Raw genomic sequence first — 23,708 nt, 5'->3', positions numbered from 1 at the left:
CAGAACCTGAAGACAGAGGTATGTGCACGAAATGTGATGTGTGGTTTCAAAACCTAAATACTGCTATCTCAGCAGCTACCTATACTGTGAAGGTACAGTTACTGACACTGATACCATGTAGCTACTCTAAGCAACAGATACATAAGCAGTGTCACAGGAAAGATGACAGACCTGATGCTTTTGGGTATATGTCAAGAGCTGAAAGATAAATGTTAGTTGCAGGAGTGTGCAACGTATCCTGGTGCTGAAGTGATGACTGTTGAAGCATTACACCTTCAGGACACTGACAATGATGTAATCTACTCGTTGTAGGAAGGAAGATTAGGTTTGGTTTTGTTTTGCTTTAGGGTGCAAAAAGCAACCGGGGTCATACATGCCAAATCAAAACTACAGAATACGAAGACAGAGAGGAGTTAAAAAACGACTACACGTCAGTCCCAATTGACGTAAGAGAAGACAGCTAAAAACAGGGGTGTGGCAAAAGGACTACAAAAGACACCGTACAGGAACGGAGGACCAAAACTAAAAATTAAATGGCCTTCACCATATTGCTTTTGTGAATGAAAAGTAAAACACAGTCGACAGTCCGTGCATCATTTGCTAAAACGACCGATAATTTAGACGACAAACCCGGCAGGAGCACCAAGAGGAGGTCGTCCAAGCCGCTGGGAGAGGCTTAATACACTGAAGGGAGGACCATTGGCAATGCCAAAGGGACACTACCTCCTGACAGACAGCAACACAGAGATCATCGAAAGGAATATAGGAACTAGTGGGTTGAGCTACGAGGACTGCAGCCTTGGCAGCAGCCTCATTTCCTGGCAGACCAACATGACCAGGAACCCACATAAACATCACAGTGGCTCCACAAAGAGCGAGCAAGTGACAGTTTTCCTGGACCCGCTGCACTAACGGATGGGCAATGTACAGCACACAAAGACTTTGAAGGGCACTGAGTGATTCTGAGCAGAGGACACAACTGAAAAGTCTGTGTCACCAGATGTACTCCCGTGGCCTGAATAGGGCGAACAGCCTAGCTGTAAATACTGAGCAGTGTGCCAGAAGCCGATATCAAAAGACACGGGTGCCAATGATGAAGACACACCAGCACCCACAGTCATTCCGAGAGCCATCAATGTATACAAAGGTACTATCACAAAGTTCCATGGAAAGGTTGTGAAACTGAAGGCGATAGGGTGAGGCTGGAGTAGTGTCCTTAGGAAGCGAATGAAGGGCAACGTTAACATGGGCCACTTCACGAAGCCAAGGTGGTGAAGAGTTCACACCCACTGGGAAAGTTGCAGGTAGTGTGAAGCTGCTAAGCCGCCATAGCATGTGCTGAAAACAGACTCCAGGAGGCATCAGAGAAGAGGGACATGCTGGCGATCAAAGGAATCATCGACGGAGGCACAGGATGGGTGGCCACGCATGGCGGACAAACGGCATACATATTTGCTGAGGAGAAAGTCACGGTGGTAAGACAGTGGTAGTTCGGCAGCTTCAGCATCCGGACTCTCAACCGAGCTAGTGTAAAAGGCGCCAGTGGCCAAATGGATGGCACGATGGTGGATAGTGTTGAGACAATGCAAGAGGGATGGACATGCAGACGCATCAACTAAGCACCGATAGTCAAGTTTCGAACGAACAAGAGACCCTTACAAACGGAGGAGGATGGTTCGATCTGCACCCCAGGAAGTACCATTGAGGACACACAGGACATTGAGGAACCGCATACAGCGGGCTGCCAGGTAAGACACATGGGAGAACCAAGAGAGCTTCCTATCAAGCATAAGCCCCAGGAATTTTGTAGTTTTGATTAACGGAAGGGCAACAGGCCCAAAATGTAAAGATGGTGAGAGAAACCATTTGCGCTGCCAGAAATTCATACAGACAGTTTTGTCAGTGGAAAAACTAAAGCCAATGTTGATGCTCCAGGAGTAAAGATGATCAAGACATCACTGAAGATGCTCTTTAGTGAGACAGGTCTGTGGAGGACTGCAATAGATGACAAAATCGTCAACAAAAAGGGAGCCAGAGATGCTCAGCGGGAGACAGGCCATTATAGGGTTAATGGCGATAGCAAAGAGCTCGACGCTCGGGACGGAACCCTGAGGCACACTGGTTTCCTGGATAAAGCTGTCCAGGCAAAACAGAACCCACACACACCTTGAAAACTTGGTCTTTTAAAAATTCCTGAAGGAAACAGGGCAGGCAGCTACGGAATCCCCACATGTAAAGAGTACGAAGGATACCAGTTCTCCAGCAGCTGTCACAGGCCTACTCCAAATCGAAAATCACCCCCACAGTCTGGGATTTCCGCAAAAAACCATTCAAAACATGGGTGGACAAAGTAATGAGATGGTCAACTGCAGAACGCCGTGCTTGAAATCCACACTGTGCATTTGTTAGTAAATTGTGAGACTTGAGCCATCATACCAGCTGGACACGAATCATATGTTCTATCACCTTGCAAATGCAGTTGGTGAGAGAGATGGTGTGGTAGCAAGAAGGAAGGTTTTCGTCCTTGCCAGGCTTAGGTATGGGTATCACGGTGGCTTCACGCCAAAGTCCGGGAAATGCGCCCTCTACCCATATGCAGTTGTACATGTAAAGGAAAAACTGCTTGCTTACAAGAGAAAGGTGCTGCAACATCTGAATGTGGACAGCATCTGGCCCTGGGAGATCTTTATGAACTGAGAGCATGATCTAGCTCCCTCATAGTAAAGGCAAGATTGTAGCACTCCTGATTCGGAGAGAAGGGATGGGTATTGCCTGCGCTTCTTTTGCTTGTTTCTGATGGAGGAAGGCAGGGTGATAGTGGGAAGAGCTCAAAATTTCCACAAAATGGCAGCTCAAAATGTTGGAGATAGCACAGGGTCCACGATGACATCATCAGCAACTGTCAGGCCAGAAACTGGCAAATGGATCTTGGTCCCAGAGAGCCACTGGAAGTTGGTCCACACAACAGGGAAAGGTGTGGAACTATTTACAGAACTAGTGAATGAAATACAGCTAGTTTTTTTGCTATTCCGAAGAACATGACAACACTTTGCATGCATCTTTTTATAATGAACGCAGTTCATCATCGTAGGATGATGGTTAAAAATGCAGACAGCACGTATCTGCTTGAGAATTGCGGCACAACACGCCTCAGTCCACCAAGGGACTGGGAAATGGTGTGGTAAAGAGGAAGTGCAAGGAATGGAATGTTCTGCAGCAGTAAGGATAACGTTTGTGAGATATTTCACCTAGTCATCACAACTGGGGAAATCTTGTTCTTTGAAGGTCACCAGGGAGGAGTACAGCCACCAGTCAGCCTTAGTAAGCTGTCATTTGGGTGTGCACTCAGGTGGGGTAGGAGTCAGCAAATGGATAGCACATGGGAAATGATTGCTCCAGTTGGTGTCAGCAAGAACGGACTACTCAAGACGTTGGGCAAGCTGGGCAGTGCAGAAGGATAGATCCAAATGCGAACAGGTGTGCAAGGAGTCTGAAAGAAAAGTGGATGCTCCAGTGTTACGACAGAAGAGGTTGCGTTGATTAACATGATCAGCCAAGAGGGCACCTCTCTGACAGGTTCTCTGAGAACCCCAAAGGGGATTATGCACATTTAAGTCACTACGAAGCAGAAATAGGGGAGGTAGCTGCCCAATAAGCTAAAGGAAGTTTATCCTGATGACATCAAATAATGGAGGGACATAAATTGAACAGAGGGAAAACATCAGGTGGGGTAGGAACTGCTGCTCGGCTATACAAGTTCAATGAGAAGCAGACGGAAAAAAATGAACTCTTTTCAACAATGCAGTGTTGATAGTTAGATTGTAGGCAATTTTAATTCATGGAAAGTTGTGAAGAAGTAAAATCATGACAGAAGACAATAAATTGGTTCAAATGGCTCTGAGCACTATGGGACTTAACTTCTGAGGTCATCAGTCCCCTAGAAATTAGAACTACTTAAACCTAACTAACCTAAGGATATCACACACATCCATGCCCGGGGCAGGATTCGAACCTGCGACCGTCGCAGTCGCGCGGTTCCAAACTGTAGCGCATAGAACCGCTAGGCCACCACGGCCGGCCAGAAGACAATAGTCATTTGCAAAATAATAGCATAAAAAGACAACTGGGTATATATATATAGTACATCTCATTTTATTATAAAATGCTTTCGAACAAAATTACGAATTTTTTTCAACTCACTTATAATGTTGCAAAGTAATTATTTCAATTCTGAAGTGCCAGTTTTGTATGACATTTACTTACAATCATCTATCAATTTAAATATTTAAATGTCTATGATTTTTTTTTTGACCTTGGGAGTACAGCTAGGTCTACCGAAAAAATTATTGCACACTCTGATTGTACATTCAATAAGTACAATGATCAACTAATGTGTCATGACATTTTTTGAACATTTATGATAAATAACCAAAAAATTTCAAATTCTTTCATTTTATACATAAATATTCTAACAGTTTAAGAATTTAAAGCATTAATGTCATAGCTGACAGCAGTCCTTCCACTTTCTCATTTCTCAAGTAAGTTAACATCCTGGAACTACTCATATTTTCAAAACTTAATTTTGAAGTTCACAAAAAGTCACAAATTTTCATACTTTATGTTACAAAAATGGAAAAAGCTCAGAACTGTGTATGTATTAATCATGTCTCACAGCACTGGGAACAAAGTATTTACTGAAAATAAATTCAGTTCTTCACTTTTGGTTTCTTTATTACTTTTTTTTTACAATTTTCCCTTTCCTTATAACATTTTCACAAATACTCTCATTTAAAGAGGTCTGCAACGTTTTAACAAATTATCAGAAAAATCAAAATATAGTAGTTTTGGAGAGGAATAATGTGGAACTTCAACACACATTTTTTTCAGCATACTTTGAAATAGTGATGTGACACATTCACTCTTGACCTGTACAATTTGAGATGAAATCGCCAACTCCAAGAAGTGGGCTAGAGTATGTGGAACTACACTAAAAAGTGAAACCAATTTGATCAAAAGGAGAAGAGATAATTTTTTTTTATTCACATATTATCATCATTATAGGCTACACAAAAAGGTGAAACTGTAACTTGCTTTCTTGACAAGATTATTGAAAAACTTTCAAGGTGAGTTTAAGCAACAGGCCTGAATATTACCAAGTACAAAATATGTTGTTCTATCTCCGTAATAGGTCTACCTACAAATCAAACATTGGCAATGCAAAAGTTGATAGTGTGAGCAATGAAATATTTCCTTACACCCCCTTCTAACATTTAAGCAAATATATTTTTTGCAAAAAGATGGTTCCTTTTTTTTAATGTTCAATAATCAAGCATAAATCTGTTGCAAAAATGTATAGGCTTATAGAACAGATGGACAAAAAGCCAGTTTAAGGAATAGAACTGGAATCTGACATAAGAAAATCACATACCTAAATCAGTGCAGCAATGTGGGAATCTGAACCCTTACTTTTTGGTAAGAGTTTCAAGTGCTTCAAACACTGTGCCATCTCGTTCAATCACATACATGCAAGGTCAATGCATAAAGTTTGCATAAAGTTTACTTGGTAACGAAGACATGTCAAAAATTAAAGATATTGACAACTGTTATGTTAACATTCATCAGTTTCTGTTACTTACAGCCAGTGTCTTTCAGCCTCTGAATTGTATTTGATACAATTCTCACACCACCTAGGAATCCAGCTCCTTGTTTTTTGTGAATTTTTCTGTGGTTCCATACACTTATAGTAATACCATCATCCTTTCCAATATACCTGGAGCACCAATAATTAAATTATTAATGATATAAACAGAAATTATAAGGTCAATTTTTTTTTCAGGAAGAAGAACCAAACGAGTACCAACTACTGAGAGTAATATAATAAAGATCCTAACTATAAATTAACTTAATGAACAAATCAATAAAAGAAGTAACATTATACAGCTACAGCACTTCAAATATCTTTAAAAGAAATTAAGAAAAGCAGAGGAAACAAAAATCAATTTTAACTATAAATACAATTAAGACACAGGAATTTAAAAAAAAGGAAATCATACAAAACAATGTAGTGGGGTCACAAGGGAGTGGGGGTAAACAGTGGCTGCAATGTTTATATTTTATTACAATGTGGAACTAACAAGCACCTGCATTTTAAACACGTCGTATGTGCACTGCACCACAACGATTCACTAAAGGCATCACCACAACTTGAGATGCAGAAGAAGAAAAAGAAAATCATTCCACAAACAGGTAAGAAACACATGCTGCATCACAAATGATAATGTCAAGTTCTCTTGTATGTCCCTTGCTCTGACAACCTACAGCTAACCTTAAACAGGGTGTTCCAGGAGGAATTATCAATATTCAAAGATATGACAGGAACGATCATTCCAAGCAAGAAAGAATAATAAACTTGGGCTCTAAATGCATACCTTGCGAGTTATGAGCACTACTACATCTTCAATACTATAAAACAACTATCTTCAACTGGTTGTTCTTCGCTTTCCATATTCTATGAGGCGGTAGTATGGATCAAAACAAGAAAAAACTGCCTGCTAAACATGGACTTTTTAATCCATACCTTAAGAGCTATGGGCATTTTTTTTATTTTCACTACTATGAAACATCTCTTCTACTAAACAAGTCTTCCTCCCAAAATATGGAAAGCATATGAATGGCCACAGACGAACTGTAGCGAAGAAACAACTGGACCACCCTGTTGCTTAACACACCGCCCAAAACGACGTCCTTCATTTCAATGACTGCTTCACAGACTGTCATCTGGATCCTTCCCACGAACACCAGCTTTTCTGATTTGCGCAGGTGGGAACTCTCTGCAATATATCCTACGTTCCTGAAACCCTCCTGGCCTCAACTGTCATTAGTCACTGTTCTTACCCATCTAGCCCCTTTCCTCTTTCCATTCGAGCACTACACAGTCCTCTTTTCCACCAATGTACTCAGTCCTTTTATTTCTCTCCATTTCCACAACCCCCCCCCCCTCTCCCCTGCCCACCATCTAACATCCCAACTGCACTTAACTGCTCTACTCTCCATCTCATCCCTGTATGCTCCCAGCAGCACTTTACTATTCCCCATACCTACCCTGCTATCTCACCCCCTCCCCACCCCAGCCTCCTCCTCACGCCCCAACCAGTTGACCTTCCATAGTGCACTGCTACTCGTAGTCTGGCTAGAGCTGACAGAAGTTGTGGTCGTGTGTGTGTGTGTGTGTGTGTGTGTGTGTGTGTGTGTGTGTGTGTGTGTGTGTGTGTGTGTCCGTCCATCCGTGTGTGTGTGTGGGGGGGGGGGGGGGGGGGCCTTCCTTTTCATTATATTGTTAGATGTAGATTGATAATATAAACAAAACCCAGGCCAAATTTGCAACTACAAAATGTTCTCTTTTCCGAAAAACATGCAAATAAAAGGGAAACCTTCAACTGATAGCTTACAATAGGCACTAATTTACTTATTTATGATATAATATTGCCTTAATTAACTGTTGTTAAGCAATTATACACTTATCTTTATGAGAGCTCTGAGTGCACATGACTCGTGAACCACCTGGGCCTCAGAAGATGAAGCTATCTTGCTTTCACAACGTCTTTCTAACATTGCTACTGCACCACTATGTTGCTGGGTACATACTAGTGTACAGTATACTGTACAATGCTTGTGAGTATTACCCATTTGGGCTCCACATCTTCATTCTCAGACATTAATATTTGATGCTGACTACTTATATACTCTGCAATTTGTATCCTGTCACTTTTGCTAAAAAAAATTTTCCTTTTTTAACACCCCTTGTAAACCTGTGATTATTGATGCTATCAAAGCCTTATGAGCCACGTTTCCTCTTCTAAGACCTTGCCCTCATGTGTTAGTTCTTTAACTGCCCATTTGAATTAACTTTCAAACACCACTTTCAGAACAATGTCACAAAGCTCCTGGCACCATCTCACAAAGCTCTTTCCCTGGCACCAGATTATAATTGGATTAATTGCCCAATCTATAGCTGCCAAGTTGAAGTCTTCCCCCTATTATAATAGTATGAACAGAAAACTTATTTGTGACATTCTTCAAGTTGTCTCTGGAGTACTACAGCTTCTGATGAAGGTATTCTATAGAAGTACCCACGTACCATGTTTGACCCACCTTTGTTCCATACCTTTATCTAAACTGTTTTCGATTTGCAATACTTTCCTACATACTACAGAATTATGTATAGCAATAAATACCATGTAACTGCCGATGCCTAGCCCACAGTTACTACAACCTGGTTAACTATACAAGTTTTATATTCAGAAAGATTTCGGGCTTGTAGCCGGTCGTCGTCAGCTTCCACCCACCATATTTCGACTGGACAACTGCCAGCCATCCTCAGGTGAGCCATCGAAGACTGATGAAGACGCCCTCCATTACGCATTATATAGCGTGCAGCAAGTATTCCGCGCATCGCACATGCGTCAAAATCATATTGACAGACGAACCACACCGCCCGCCAGCAGCGCCCTTGCTGGTGGAACTGCAGAACTCGGCTGTCTTCGGCATTGTCAATTGCCGCGGCCATCAGAGTACTGTGACGGCCGCGGCAATTGACAACACCGAAGACAGCTGAGTTCTGCAGTTCCACCAGCAAGGGCACTGCTGCTGGCAGGCGGTGTGGTTCGTCTGTCAATATGATTTTGACGCATGCACGGAATAACGCTGCACGCTATATATTGCGGAATGGAGGGTGTCTTCGTCAGTCTTCGATGGTTCACCAGAGGATGGCTGGCAGTTATCCAGTCGAAATATGGTGGATGGAAGCTAACGACGACCGGCTGCAAGCCTGAAATCTTTCTGAATATTTAGTTCGCCGGGAAAATTTTAAATTTCACATTATACAAGTTTTATACAACCTTCTGCTCCTAGTATATTATGCCTGATACCTTCAGAGTGTATTCTAGTTTACCTAATTCTATAAATGGGTTATTCCATGTGAAGCAATCACTGGGTCCTGGTTTGCCCATCTTAAATTCTGTTGAAACTTGTTCAGAATGTGCATAAGTGAGCTGCATGAACTTTTGCCAAGTTCCAGTTCCATCCATAACCTGGTGTAGCTGCTACAGCAGTTTTTACAGAGGTACTGGAAACATGATCATTTGTTAATGCATTGTCTCCCTGCTTGCTTGAAAGTTAGAGAATTTTCCTAAACATGTATTCATTATATTATCAGCTTCTGGAGTTATCAAACATACCAAATTTTGTCTATATTTGATAACAAACATCTTAAAATTCACAACATCGAAAACATCACATTTCAGAAGTGCATCAGACATCCGTATTTTCATTTTGATGTCACTTTAGTTAAGAAGCAGAAATCTGGCTTAAATTTTCAGCACTTTTAAATAGTGTTTTATTAATTTAATGACCATAAAGAATTATGTTCCTGTTTCCTTTATAAAACATGTTTGCAGCAGCACTGTTTCAAGTTTCACTGTTGTCCTGAAGTCTACTAACCAATGAATTCAGGGTTTTAAGAAAGGTTATTGTCCTATATTTGTAGCGACTTTAAACTCACCTTTAAACTCACTATAATTACAACAGCGGTGAATTTCTGATGTGCTGGTAAAAGAAGATCATTTAAATCCCTGACGCCTTGAAAATGTTAACAATTCTGCATAGTAGCAGATAGGCACACTTAAAATTAAAGCTTTCAGGCCAGTAAGGCCTTCGTCAACAATAGACAATAAAACACACACACACACACACACACACACACAAATCACCTGCAGTCTCAGGCAAGTGAAACCACACTGCAAGCAGCAGCACCAGTGCAGGATGAGAGTGGTGACTGGGTGGGGGTAAGGAGGAGGCTGGGGCGGGGAGGGGGAGGGATAGTATGATGGGGGTGGCAGACAGTAAAGTGCTGCACATTAGACGGAGGGCAGAGGAGCGATGGGGAGGGGGGGAGGGAAGGTAGTGTAAAATGAGAGAAATAAAAAGACTGGGTTTGACGGTGGAATGAAGGCTATGCAGTGCTGGAATGAGAATGTGTTCTATCCCAGTTCACATCCACTAATTCCATCATCCAGTCTCATCTGCCGTCCCCCTTCTTCGCACTTATCCACCCTCAGACCTGCTACCCACAGTAATACACTTTTTTTTCTTTTACAATTTACTCTCTACTTTGCACTCATCCAGCCTCTTCCCTGTTCCCTTTCCAGCACTACACATCCGTCATTTCACCATCACACCCAGTCTTTATTTCTCTCCTTTTACACTACTCCCCCCCCCCCCCACCCACCCACCGCTCCTCTCCTCTGCCCTCCGTCTAACATGCAGCACTTTATTGTCCGCCACCCGCACCGTACTATCCCCCCCCCCCCCCCCGACCCAGCCTCCTCCTTACCCCCGCCCAGTCTTTACTCCCATCATGCACTGATGCTGCTGCTCGCAGTGTGGTTAGATTGCAGTTGTGTGTGCAAGATGCTTGTGTGTGTGTGTGTGTGTGTGTGTGTGTGTGAGAGTGAGAGAGAGAGAGAGAGAGAGAGAGAGAGAGAGAGAGAGAGAGATCGATCTATTGTTGACAAAGGCCTTAATGGCCAAAAGCTTTAATTGTAAGTGTCTTTTTGTTGTGCCTATTTGCGACTCAGTCTCTTGGTGAGTAGCAACTTTCCTTTTCATAATAATGTTACATTCCATCCAAGATTTTCCACTGTTTTATTTTAACAATTCTATCTGTCATTTACTGTGATCAAGCTCTGTAAAGAGCTAAAACTGGGTTTCTACATGCAAGAGAAGTATCACCACAACAAGTGGCATGACAGCTGACATGGTAGTGGCACCATGTGCTACTGTTTCCACACACACACCTGTCAAAATTCTGTGGCACTGTTTTACCAGTATATCGTCAGCAAGGATTATTCATACAGACATTGGTGTTGTCATTCAGATTATGGCATTACTACTGAGCAAAGAATCCAATAAGAAGAAAATGAAGCATAAATGTTGGATTTGGAAGTGGATATAATGCATAAATAACAGAGTGGCATCAAACAGATTTATAATAGATGTAGCAATCATACATCAATACCTATTCGTGAATTGCTTTCAAATAGCAAACGTCGATTTTGAATACTTTTGGAGTTGTGACTCAAGCTGCCCCCCCCCCCCCCTCCCTCTTCTGTGGGGTTTTAGGGCGCAAAACATCTAAGGTCATTAGCGCCCAGTAAAGAACCAGAGAATGCTGGGACCGCGAGGGGAAAAAACCGTTGTGAGGTCCAATACAAAAAGGAATAAAAACCAAATCTAACACATCAAGACATTACTGAAGAGTATCTAAAAGACATCAACAAGAAACCGGAGTCACCAGGTAAAAATCAAATCTCTTTTGCCATATTACTGCTTTTAAAAAACTTAAAACGCTAGCAACAGCTCGCATGTCATCTGCTAAAATGTCCGGCAAAGTGGGCGGCAGCCCGACCCTGAGACGTAAGTGGCTAAAATAGGGGCAGAGGATAAGGAAATGTCTGACCGTTAATGGCAGACTACAGAAAGGACAGCTGGGAGCAGGATCGCCACTCAACAAGTTGCGGTGACTAAACCAGCAGTGCTGTATTCGCAACCGAGCTAACATTACTTCCTCATGTCGAGATGACCAGGAGGAAGTCAACCGAGCTATTGGGAGAGGTTTCACTTCTCTCAGTTTGTTCCCATGAAAGGAGCACCAATGGTCATGCCAAAGTGACGTGATACGCTGACAGAGGAAAGTACAAATACAGGGTGTATACGTTGACAAGGAAAAAAAGTCCCAGATTTTTCCCGGATCTCCCGGTTAAAAATACACTTTCTCCCAGGTGAAAATACACTTTTTCCGTGCTAAGTGACAGTATACTTTCCATCGGAACTGTAAAATTTGTCAATCATTTGAATGGTTACGGTTTTATACAGCGGCTTATATCCCGGCACTTTAGAAAACGAAACACAGGGGAAAGAAACAAGTTTTGGAATGTTCTTTGATGTGCAGCAACATGTACACTGCATATTTTTGTATTACGAAAGTATAAATTTGCATTCCACTGAACACCACATGTTACTTTCCAAAGCACTGAAATCGAGATTGCGATGCACTTTTGTAAGCCAGTCATAGTTCATGTGATCTCGCCAGCCGATAACAGCGGATATTAAGAGAATAGGACACATGATGTAGTCAGTCAATAGCAACATCACTGTTAAGTAGCGCAAACAACGAACAGGAAAAGTTAATGGTTTAAATTAATACACATAATGTTGGTACAAGAAAAGAAAAGAAAAGCTTTCATATATAATATTTGTTTCCAAGATTAATAAGCTACAAGAGAAGCTAAGCTTTTACATACAATGTTGATCTTTTTTGCATGTTTTACACTTTAAGATACCTCACATAAATGTGCCAGTAAAATGTTTAATACCAACATAAATCTCTGATCTTCTGGGCTCACAATTCTTCTGAATGGCTTGTCATCAAAGAGATGACTTTTAAATTAGAGTCAAACGCTCTGTGATTTAAGAAACTTTTTGTACATTCTCGCACACTGTTCATCTCGCGTAAAAGGAAATTTGCTTCGAAAATAACGCTTTTCAAACCACAATTCACACTATTTTCCCGCAATTTGTTAGAAATAGATTTGTTCTAGCAGTTGCCAGGGAGCGCGAGATAAGAGGAGTCACCGCACTTGAGCAGCAACAACGACGTAGGAAGCCTATATGTTCCAATGTGCAAAACATTAAAAGATCTAAAATTATGTCATAAAAGAAACAAGACATTAGAGGACGTTCCAAGAGTGTCAGAATTTTGTGAACCATACTGAAATGAATAATTCGCTTTAAAGTGCACATTCGTATATCCAGATTCACAACAAAGTAGACCTCGACCTGATATTAAGCTTTTCAGTGTGGTTTTCGGGGTGTTAATTTTCTTGAAGTACCACTACTGTATTATCTCATGTTTGGTTCTTTATTATGCCATAATGCCACACGTGCTAGAAGATGAAAATGTGCACTTGAAATGCAGCGGACAGTTGAAACTAGCCAATAGTGTGGAATTAAACACTTCGTTTCAAATAAATTGGCTGCTGCAGCGGAAAAGATAAATAAAAGTTGAACTTGCTAAAGAGAAAAGCGACAAAAATAACTTCATTGTTCTGCGAGGCGATTAATGCTTGACTGTCAGAAAGGGGAAATGAAATAGCATCTGAAACTAATAGCATACTTTAGCCCTCTGTAATTATGTGAATGTATTTTAATTCAGCTGATAGCTCCAAGCCACAGAAATCACTCTTTTTTTCATATGACGCAAGAGCAGTAAATGAAGAGGAAACAGCAAAATCACTAAATGTAAACATGGATCACGTGGAGACTAAACCCCGCCCACTATAACTCGGGCTGCTCTGCACAACAGCCCTGGATCTACGATATTTTGAACTGGGGCAATACTAAATACTAGATGGTGGTGTCCCCCACCTCCGCCCGCCACCCTACAGCGTTTGAGATAGGACATCAAAAATTTAAAAAATAAAAAGAAGACTTTTCAAAAATATGTTCTTTTGTAGCGCAAGAAGTGTTATTTGGTCTTAAATGTGCCAAAGTGCAGTGCCATGCCTGTTCACACAGCATTCTTCTACCGCACGTCACTGTATTTCGCACTATGGAACTCAAATGTGTATATTTTGTAATGGATGCCATCAAACTATATTCAGGAAAGTGGAAATTAAAAAGTCCTTTTGTGTCTCTCCTGCTCCCAGTCGGTCGGTTTGACATCTTGCCCCTCTTTTTAAAAAAAAAAAAAAAAACCTCGAAATTAATACTGGATGGGATTATTTGTAACCAGAAGAACAAGAACACTTCACAGAATCTGGACTCTTTATTGCCTATTAGCTAATAACTTGGTGTTCTGTGGAACATAACATTAAATATAGGATACACAAAACCAGTATAGACAAGAGACAATCAAAACAGTAAACATTTATTCAGTACTTAGCTCCCAGCATTTTTTTCTGTCCAATTTTGCTACAGCTTTACATGGATTGCTTTCCTTTCTGCAAAAGAATCTATTACCTCATCAAAATTCATCAAACATTTTGCTACATGAAAAATCGAAATGTCGTCGTCTCATACTGAAAAAGCTGTTGATACAAATAGCACCCAAGATTGGTGTGGTTTCTCGATCTGATTACATCTATTTTGTCATTGTCTACTAGATAAAAGAAAATAGGCCTTTCTAATACTGCAGCAATTGCAACACACACCAAACAAGTGAGCCTGTTTTGGTTATAATGGTCATTTTTATAATATGACAGAATATTATTCGTGAAGTACCAATATGAAATGCCTATTTAACCAACTACAAGCAAAACAGTTCATGTTAGGAAATAGTTTCACATTTTATTCATATGCTCCAGTTTCTCAAGCATGAGATCGAAAAGTAATAGTACGAAATTTTTGTATAAATTTGCAATCGTCATATTCTTCCATTATTTGTGTGATGTCCCCGTTTCTTCTTCTCCCTCATGCTAACGAACAATCTTCTCATCACTAATTCTGTAACTACTCCTACCACTGACAAAACTCTTTCTCCGGTTAACTCTACTAACCCTGACAGAATCACCGATTTAGTTATCCAGCCATTATTCTCCGGTTAGGTGGTATTACGTGATCATACAACGCGTTTTCCGTGTTCCTCCCAGAATAGAACTTCAGTGGTTGCTAGCCAGGGACTGTACAACTTGCCCAATTTGACCAAAAATTTTCTGTAAAAATTTCATTTTCTTGTATACACCGAGAAGGTAATACGTAATCTTCCTTACGTGTTATTCCTGTTAGTCGTCTATTGCCACTTTGGTAGTCTGAATCTATAGACTTTGCTAGTAATTATAACAATGCTGATCATTCGCATACCCAATCACTCACGTAAACAAACAGCAGTTGGCATTCACCCCTCAGCTCGTATATCCCCATCCCCTTTTGTCTGCAGAAAGTTTACTTCTAGATGGATTCCTCTGGCAAAGACAGATGGATTCCCCTGGCAAAGACATCATGTACACTATGCATGCATTCAAATATCAACTTATAATTCATTCAGAAATCAACTTGGAATGTGTTCAAAAACCAACAGGGATGCGTTTCGAAATCATCTAAGTAACCGATAGACCAACGTGCGCTAGATGCTAGGCACTTTGTGAAACAAGGTTTTTTTCCTCAAGAATATGAATCTGCCCCTCTACCCCAAAATTTCCATCCGGTTCAGACACCCCGGTTTGCTGCTTACATAGCCAACAGCGACTTTTCTTCTGTAGCCAGAAGCGGGAGAAGGTACTACTCATACGCGACTCAACTGCGCATGAGCCCTCTCGTAACTGCTTAAATAAATCTAATGCAAACAGTTGTGACGTCACACTCATCGGAGGTAATTTGTCGTTAAGGAGCATTGCATAGTCTTCCTAAAGCCTTTCACACATTTTGCTGTTGGTAGACACTTGTATGAGCTCTATGTGTATTTATGTGGTGTGCTTCCTTTTCAATTTAAGTTTTATTCTCTCGTTCATGTTTTGTTGCTGCATTATTATTCCGGGATACAGAAATAGACATTGTTAGAGTATCGTTTCTTACAGTCAAACTTAAAAAAAAAAATAACTGAAAACTAAAACAATGAAGAATTCACGGAATTCTAAAAAATGCCCGAGTTTTTCCCGGTTTTCTCCCGGATGAAAAAATTCCTGTGTCTTTCCCGGATCTCCCAGTTGTCCCGGGTCATATACACCCTGAAATATCTTGCGATGATGGGGTGGACTGGATCGGTATCATCTACACTCTGAAGGGCACTGAGGGAGTCAGAGCAGATCACACTCAGAGTCAGCTGGTGCCTACGGACGTAGTGAACAGCCTGATAGAGGGCAAAAAGCTCTGCTTTAAAAACTGTGCACTGGTCGAGAAGCCAGTATTGAAACTTATCAGCCCCGACGACAAAAGCATAGCCAACACTGTGGGCGGACTTCGAACCATCAGTGTACAAAAATATGCTATCAGCAAGTTGTGAGTGAAGTTCGAGAAATTTGCAGCGAGAGGTCAGCTCGGGAGTCGAATCCTTTGGGAATGAGCTGAGGTCAAAACTAACACAAACCTGTGTCTGAAGCCAAGGTGGTGAAGGGTTCTCCCCTATTCTGAAAGTGGCAGGAAGTGTGAACTGCGGCTGCTGAAGCAGGTGACGAAAGCGGACGCCGGGAGGCCGCAGAGAAGAAACGTACATCTCGTACCGGCGGTCAAGAATGTCATCCAAAAAAAGGGTCAAAGGTTGGGTGGCCTAGCATGGAAGAAAGCCGACACGCATACCTGCTGAGTAGGATGTCGTGCCGGTATGACAGTGGTAGTTCACCGGCTTCTGTGTAGAAACTCTCAACAGGGCTAGTACGAAAGGCACCAGTGGAGAGACGGATCTCCAAATGGAGTATTGTATTTAGATGGCATAAGATAGAAGGCTGTGCAGAGGAGTAGACAATGCATCCATAATCCAACTTGGAGTGGACAAGAGATCAAGAGAGGTGGAGGAGGACAGTCGGACAGTCCGGTCAGCCCCCATGAGGTACCACTCAATACACGAAGGACATTGAGGGACCGGGTGCAGCATGCAGCCAGGTAGGACACATGGGGATACCAACTGAGTTTCATAATGAACGTAAGCCCTAAGAACTTCGTTGCATCCACGAATGGGAGAGCATTCTGGCCCAGCCGCAAGAACGGTGGAAGGAACGCCCTGTACCACCAGAAGTTGACGCAAACGGATTTGGTAGCAAAAAAACAGAAACCATTTGTGACACTCCACAAATAGAGACCATCCAGACAACACTGAAGACGGCATTGCAGGAGACACGTCTTCTGGGAGCTGCAATAAATAGCAAAGTCGTCAACAAAAAGAGAGCCAGAAATGCCATCTGGAAGGCAGTCCACAATGGGGTTGATGGCTATGGCAAAGAGTATGATACTAAGTACGGAGCCCTGAGGCACCTCGTTCTCATGTGAAAAGGTATGGGATAAGGAGGAACCCACATGTACCCAGAAAACTCTGTCTGTTAAAAATTCCTGGATGAAAGTGGGAAGATGACCGTGGAGGCCCCATGTGTGCATAGTACGTATAATGTCTGTGGGCCAACAGGTATCATAGGCTTTCTCCAAATCAAAGGAAACGGCCACTGTTTGTTGCTTCTGCAGAAAATTATTCATGATGAACGTCGACAGGGTGACGAGATAATCATCCACTGAGCAGCACTTTCGGAACCCACACAGAACATTAGTGACAAGATGCTGTGATTCCAGCAACCACACTAATCGACCATTGACCATGTGTTCCATCACCATACAAATGCTGCTGGTAAGGGAAATTGGATGATAGCTGGAAGGAAGAGTTTTATCTTTACCAGACTTAGGTAGGGGAACAATATTAGCTTCACGCCAAAGTGTGGGAAATACACCGTCAGTCCAAATAGGGTTGTGGGTATCGAGGAGAAAGCGTTTTCCCACAGGAGGAAGATTCTGCAGTATGAGGATTTGGATTGTATCGGGCCCAGGAGCAGAAGACCTGGTTGAGGAGAGAGCATGCTCGAGCTCCCTCATAGTAAAAGGAGTATTGTAGCATTCTCAATTCAAAGAGTGAAAAGAGATTGCATGAGCCTCCTCTGCCTGTTTCTGAGGAAGGAAGGCAGGATAGTAGTGGGTGGAGCTTGAAACCTCCGCAAAGTACTGGCCCAAAGCGTTGGAAACATCGACAGGGTCGACTACGACATTTCCTGCCACAGTCAGACCAGAAATCGCGGAGTGGGCGGTAGTCCCGGAAAGCCAGCGCAGGCCACCCCAAACGAGAGAGGACGGAGTAAATTTGTTGAACAAGCTGGTGAAGGAAACCCACCATGCTTTTTTGCTTTCCTTAATAGTGCGACGGCACTGCGCACGTAGGCAGTTCACAGTCCACCGAGGGACCAGGACCCGACGGGGAGAAGTACTGGCATGAGGGATAGAGGATTTGGCAGCCGAGAGAATAACGTCCATGAGGTGCTCAACCTGATCATCGCAGCTGGGAAACGGCCGGTCATCAATGACTGCCAAGGAGGAACATTGTCTCCAGTCAGCAAGAGAGAATTTCCTATGAGCGGGCCACTTTGTTGCGGTATGATTGTACAGGTGAGTCACACAAGGGAAGTGGTCACTCGAGTAAGTATCGGAAAGAGCACACCACTCGAGACGTTGAGCGAGCTGGGCGGGGCAGATCGAGGGGTCTAAGTGGGAGTAACTGTGCGTGGAATCGGAGAGAAACGTGGCTTTTCCAGTGTTAAGACACACGACATTAAGATGGTTAAGAAGATCCACCAAAAGAGAACCTCTCGGGCAGGCGATAGGCGTGCCCCAAAGAGGATGATGGGCATTGGTGTCACCGAGGAGAAGAAAGGGTGGAGGAAACAGCAACAAGCTGCATCAAGTCCACTCTATGACAGCAGAAGATGAAGGTATATATATGGTGCAGAGGGAAAAGGTACATTCGGGAAGGAAAACACAGGCAGCAACTGCTTGCAGGTGGGTGTGCAAGGCGATAGGACGATGACAAACATCATCTCGTAGAAACATCATGACCCCACCATGAGTAGGAATCCCTGTCGTAAGGGAAAGGTCCTTCCGTAGCAAAGTAAAATGGGAAAGAGCAAAATGGTCTTGAGGACATAGCTTGCCCCTTTCTTGGAGACAGACTACAAGCAGACATTGTGATCGCAAGAGCAGCTGGAGGTCCGCCCTGTTAGACTGAGGGCCACGGATATTCCATTGTAAAAGGACCATAAAATTTAGGAACATCAGAGAATGAAGAAGAAACATTCACCTCGACAGCTGCTTAGGGCAAGCCGTCAAGGGAGGATGGCCACTGGAATCCACAGGTGGAGGATATTCGTCCATCAACTCAGCGGGATCAATGGAGCTTCCCCGGTGTCGGTCAGTTGAAAGGGACTGACGAGTCGAAGAGGGCCGACGAGACAGAGAGGGAGAAAACTGTTTGTCTTTGGATGATTGTTTTGGCTTTTGGCAGTTGGCAGAAGAACCAGACGGCTGCAAACTCGAGGTACGCAAGAAATCTTCCTGGGAATATTCCTTTTTGAATTGACGGTTCGCTGGCTGCATTGCAACCATCTTTGCTGGTGAGGGCAAAGAACGGAGAGCAGAATCTAAAGTCCGGGAAGCGGGAGACGGAGTGTCAGCTTGAAGGCGAGGCAACTTTGCCACCATTGAACTGAACTGTAAGACACAAGTTTGCGTAGCCATGTTTTTCATGGGACGGGGAGAGGCTAACACAGTGTTGTAGCTTCCAGACAAAGGGACAGTTGGTTTACGGCTCGCCAACATTTTCCGAGCAACAGGAAAAGGTACCTTCTCCTTTATCCTTATCTACTGAACGGCCTGCTCATCTTGATAGACTGGACAAGAACGAGAAGCAGCAGCATGGTCTCCATGACAATTAATGCAGCGGGAGGGGGGGGGGAGGGAGGGAGGGGGTGGACAGGCACCTTCATGTGCATCCCTGCTACAAGTGACACATTTGGCTGCGTTTTTACATGACATGCTGGTATGATTGGACTGGTGGCATTTATAACACCGCAACGGATTGGGAATATAAGTACACACAGAGATGACTTCATAGCCTGCCTTTATCTTGGTAGGAGGCGTTAATCGATTGAAGGTCAGGAACAATGTGCGAGAGGGCACCAAATCGGTAGCTTCCTTTTTCATACCTCTACGAACAGCAGTAACACCCTGATCCGATAGATAGTTAGTTATTTTGTCCTCCGTCAAACCATCCAACAGCCGGATGTAGATAACACCACTGGACGAATTAAGTGTCCTGTGAGCCTCCACTTTTATAGGATCTTCGTGGAGGATTTGGGCATTGAGTAGTTTCTGAGCCTGGAGAGCACTATCAATTTCCAAAAGCAGAGTACCATTGCAGAGATGAGAGTATGACTTCACAGGGCCGGCAATGCCATCCACACCTTTCTGTATAACAAAGAGGTTAACAGTAGCAAAAGTCTGGATGTCGTCTAAACATGAGACTACTAGATATCGAGGCACAACATGAAGAGACATTGGGCAGGAGCCTCAGTCTACTTTTGTTTATGGGGAACAGTCAGAGAAAAAGAAGGAAAGACAGTCATTGGGAAGAAGCCTCCCATGACTGCCAGCGTCTCCGATGGCGCGCTCCTTCCAGCAGGGGCCCTCCAAATGGGAGCCCCCCACCTCAGGTGATTGTCCTCACCCTAGGTCACGCCTCCCGAATGAGTGACAGAGGGACCAATCGGCAGAGGAGGAAGGTAAGAGCTCAGGCAATCATCCCTCCCTGGGTCTGGCCTGTACCAGGGGGTACATGCAGGCCCTACATGCCAACCTGGGGCTGGGAATTACCCGCTACCCAGTCTACTGCTACAGGGCAAACGCACGGGTGGCCATCAGGCCCACACACAGGGACGAGAAGAAAGGATAAGAAGGCCACCACAGCAGAGGAAAAAAGAGAGCAGTGCAGGGAAAGAACAGTATAAGGGAATGAGCAGTACAAGTCCCACAAGTAAACCACCGCAAATGTGCTTCAAGAGCGCATGGAGGCATGAGAAATCTCCCCAAGAGAGGGGAAAAGGATAGAAGAAGAGAGAAGCAGCACGGAAAGAGAAGAGGTGCTGCAGCCCCGTGGTTGCCAAGCGTGTACTCACCAAAGAGCGGTGAGCCCCCTGGAGGGGAGGGGGGGGGGGGGGGGGGATGACTCAAGCTCTCTTAACTAAACTGATATTCATATTAGAGATCGTCCTGGTTCAAGTGTAACTAGAAGTGACACTTATATTTCACATTTAAGATTACAGGTAGTCTTTCCAATATTTATGCCTCATTCTTAGAAGTACAGTTTCAGAGTCCATGTGTGATGATGTGGATACTATTCATGATCCCGTAAAGACTCATCTAAAAGCTAATATTTTCACTCTTGCAGTTCACAACAGTTGAATAAATAAATATTAAGAGTTATATACTGGAGTTTGGAATTTTGCTTCGTGCAATTGCAATAGAAGACACTGTAATATAGCTCATTCAAAACTACACTTAAGGTGAAATTAAATTGCAAACCAGAAATCTCTTTACTTCCTTTCTCAAATCCACAGAGCAAGTATTTTAGAGCATTGAAGTTGGCAGTACTAGAATCTGGAAGTACTGTCACTATTGCAATAATTTTCATTATTTGTAGAATTCAGTGAGGTGCTATGATACTACAGATTACCTTCCACTAACTGTTTGAAATAATACTTGTTTACACACACACTGATCTTATACATGTATTACATACTTTTACCACATGAATTGCCAATTATGCGCTCACAACTGCAACATCAAAATCTATAGCTACCACCAACCCTATATGTAAAACTTTAATATTATTTCCTGTTCAAATACAAAGTTGTCATGGTTCAGAGCACATATGATCTAGAACACACACACACACATCATGTGTGCATGCTCGCACAGAAAAATTGAAGTGCTTGTTTTTCCCGCGCGCCGTTCAACAGTGGAACGGTAGAGAGACAGCTTGAAGGTGGTTCACTGAACCCTTTGCCAGGCACTTTATTGTGAATAGCAGAGTAATCACACACATGCAGATGTAGAAAGTTATTTGGTACTCATAAAATATAATAAAATCATACTCCATATCATTTTGATAGTGTTACAGCTGTGCATTTACCATTCAGCATAAGGTGATCAATTTTTCATATTGGCTTGAGTATAATTTTTCACCAAACTTCCACAGCTCTCTCACTTATTGAAATTAATTCGCAGACTGTGAATTCCTTGACATCAGCTGTATTAGGTATAATCAACTACACAACAGTGACATATGAAAATTTGTTACGGACCACGACTCAAACCCGGATTTCTCACTTTATGCATGTAGTCACCTTAAGGGGAGTTAGAATGGAAAATTTTTTTTTTTCGCATTTTCGGAATTTTACCTCATAAAATTTGCAATTTTCCAAATAAAATGATATATATTACATGTATTTCTTGAAGATCTAATAAAATCGGTAATTTTTTATGCAGAAGGCTGTGGATTGCTGTGTTATAAAGGTTAAATTAGGTGTTTGTATTGGTAGCATTGTCGAAAACAGTATCGTATTGTTTCATAGTATAAAGACACGTTGTATGTCAAAGCACTAATGTTTTTCCGAGGAAAAGTGATGAATAGGTTGGTAAATCTCTCAAAAAGCCAAAACAAAGTTTTTTTTTTTAAGAAATGTTGGTTTCATGGCTATAAATTTTCGAATAAAGGGGAACACTGTGTTCAACATGTGGTGAGTGAAGTTATAGACAATGAAATACAAGCAACAGTACCTAGAGGAACACCCATTAGTGCTTCAAAGATTAAAATAAAACACTGTGATACACAGTTTTCTCAAAACTAAAGTGATGTAAATGGTAGGTTCGGTTATGTTCTGGTAGATTTACACATCCTAACAAGGGTGTTAGGTGAATGTGTATGTTGTAAAATATGTGAACGGCCAGTTAGTTTACATAAAAACAGTGAGGTATCAAATGGACTAGCCAGGAATCTTACCATTAATTGTGCCAGTTGTAAATATACACATTCATTTTGGAATTCTGATAAGTGTAAATATAATTATTTTGAAGTAAATGTTGGTGGTTTTATGGATTGAAAGTTATTGACAAAGGACACACTGCAGCAGAAACAATGTGTGCCATGATGAATATGCCACGCCCACCTTGTAAAATCAACAAGTATGCACGATTTATTGGAGCTGCTGTGGAATCTGTTGCATGCGAGTCAATGAAGGGTGCTGCAAACGAAGCTTTTGAAATCAATGATGGTATGACTGACATTCCAGTAGCTTTCGATGGCACTTGGCAGAAGCGCGGCTACAGTCCTAAGAATACTGTCGCTACAGTGACCAGTGTGGATACTGGAAATGTAACAGGTTTCCAGGTTTTAACCAAACACTGTTATAAGCGTAAACCAGGGAATGAAGAAGGGCACATCTGTGACAGAAATTATGAAGGAACAAGTAGTGGTATGGAGGCCTCTGAAGCTACTGAAATTTTTAGTCAACCTGTGAATGCAAGGGGAGTGTGTTACACTAAGTTCTTAGGAGATGGAGACTCAGAAGCATATAATTGCCTGTAGATTGTTACAGAACAAATGTTCCGCTGTCAGTTGGGCAACGAGTGCTAAGGATTTAGGAACAGCGTCCTGTGTGCTTAGTGTACCACAATTATAAGGTGGGAAATATACGGTGGACGCTCACCAGCCTCAGCACACAGGCTAGCAACTGGGCTCATGTGATAGGCCCCTCTTCACAGCCTAGCATTTTGATGTACAAAGCCCTTGCAGAACCGTAAATATGACCTAAGTATTAAAGCTGGGATCGCATGAAGACTTTACAGAGTTGGAGTAGACATGCTTTGTCAGCTCCCCAAGATCTGTGAATAATGCATTTGAGGATGTTCAAAGCCCTGAGATATTTTACCTTCAGTTCTTTAAGGTGTGACCTCCAGGTCAGCCTCTCATCAAAAGTGAGGCCCTGATATTTCATTGTTTCCTTAAAGGTGGGAACAGTAACCTCAGATTTAACAGGTGAATTAAAAAGAGTACATGGGTGATTAAAAGCAAC

General features: G+C 42.5%; 1 protein-coding gene across 1 annotated transcript in view; it reads right to left on the bottom strand.

Moving 5' to 3' along the window:
* Nucleotides 1–23,708, bottom strand: part of LOC124594929 (E3 ubiquitin-protein ligase SMURF1) — a 171,964-nt gene that overhangs the window by 138,370 nt on the left and 9,886 nt on the right. The window contains exon 4 of the mRNA XM_047133427.1: nucleotides 5,637–5,770. Within this exon, the coding sequence (XP_046989383.1) occupies nucleotides 5,637–5,770 (134 nt within the window). The remainder of the gene's footprint in view (nucleotides 1–5,636; nucleotides 5,771–23,708) is intronic.

The sequence above is a fragment of the Schistocerca americana genome, chromosome 2 (assembly GCF_021461395.2).
Source record: "Schistocerca americana isolate TAMUIC-IGC-003095 chromosome 2, iqSchAmer2.1, whole genome shotgun sequence".
NCBI lineage: Eukaryota > Metazoa > Arthropoda > Insecta > Orthoptera > Acrididae > Schistocerca > Schistocerca americana.
This window is presented reverse-complemented; position numbering and strand designations above follow the sequence as displayed.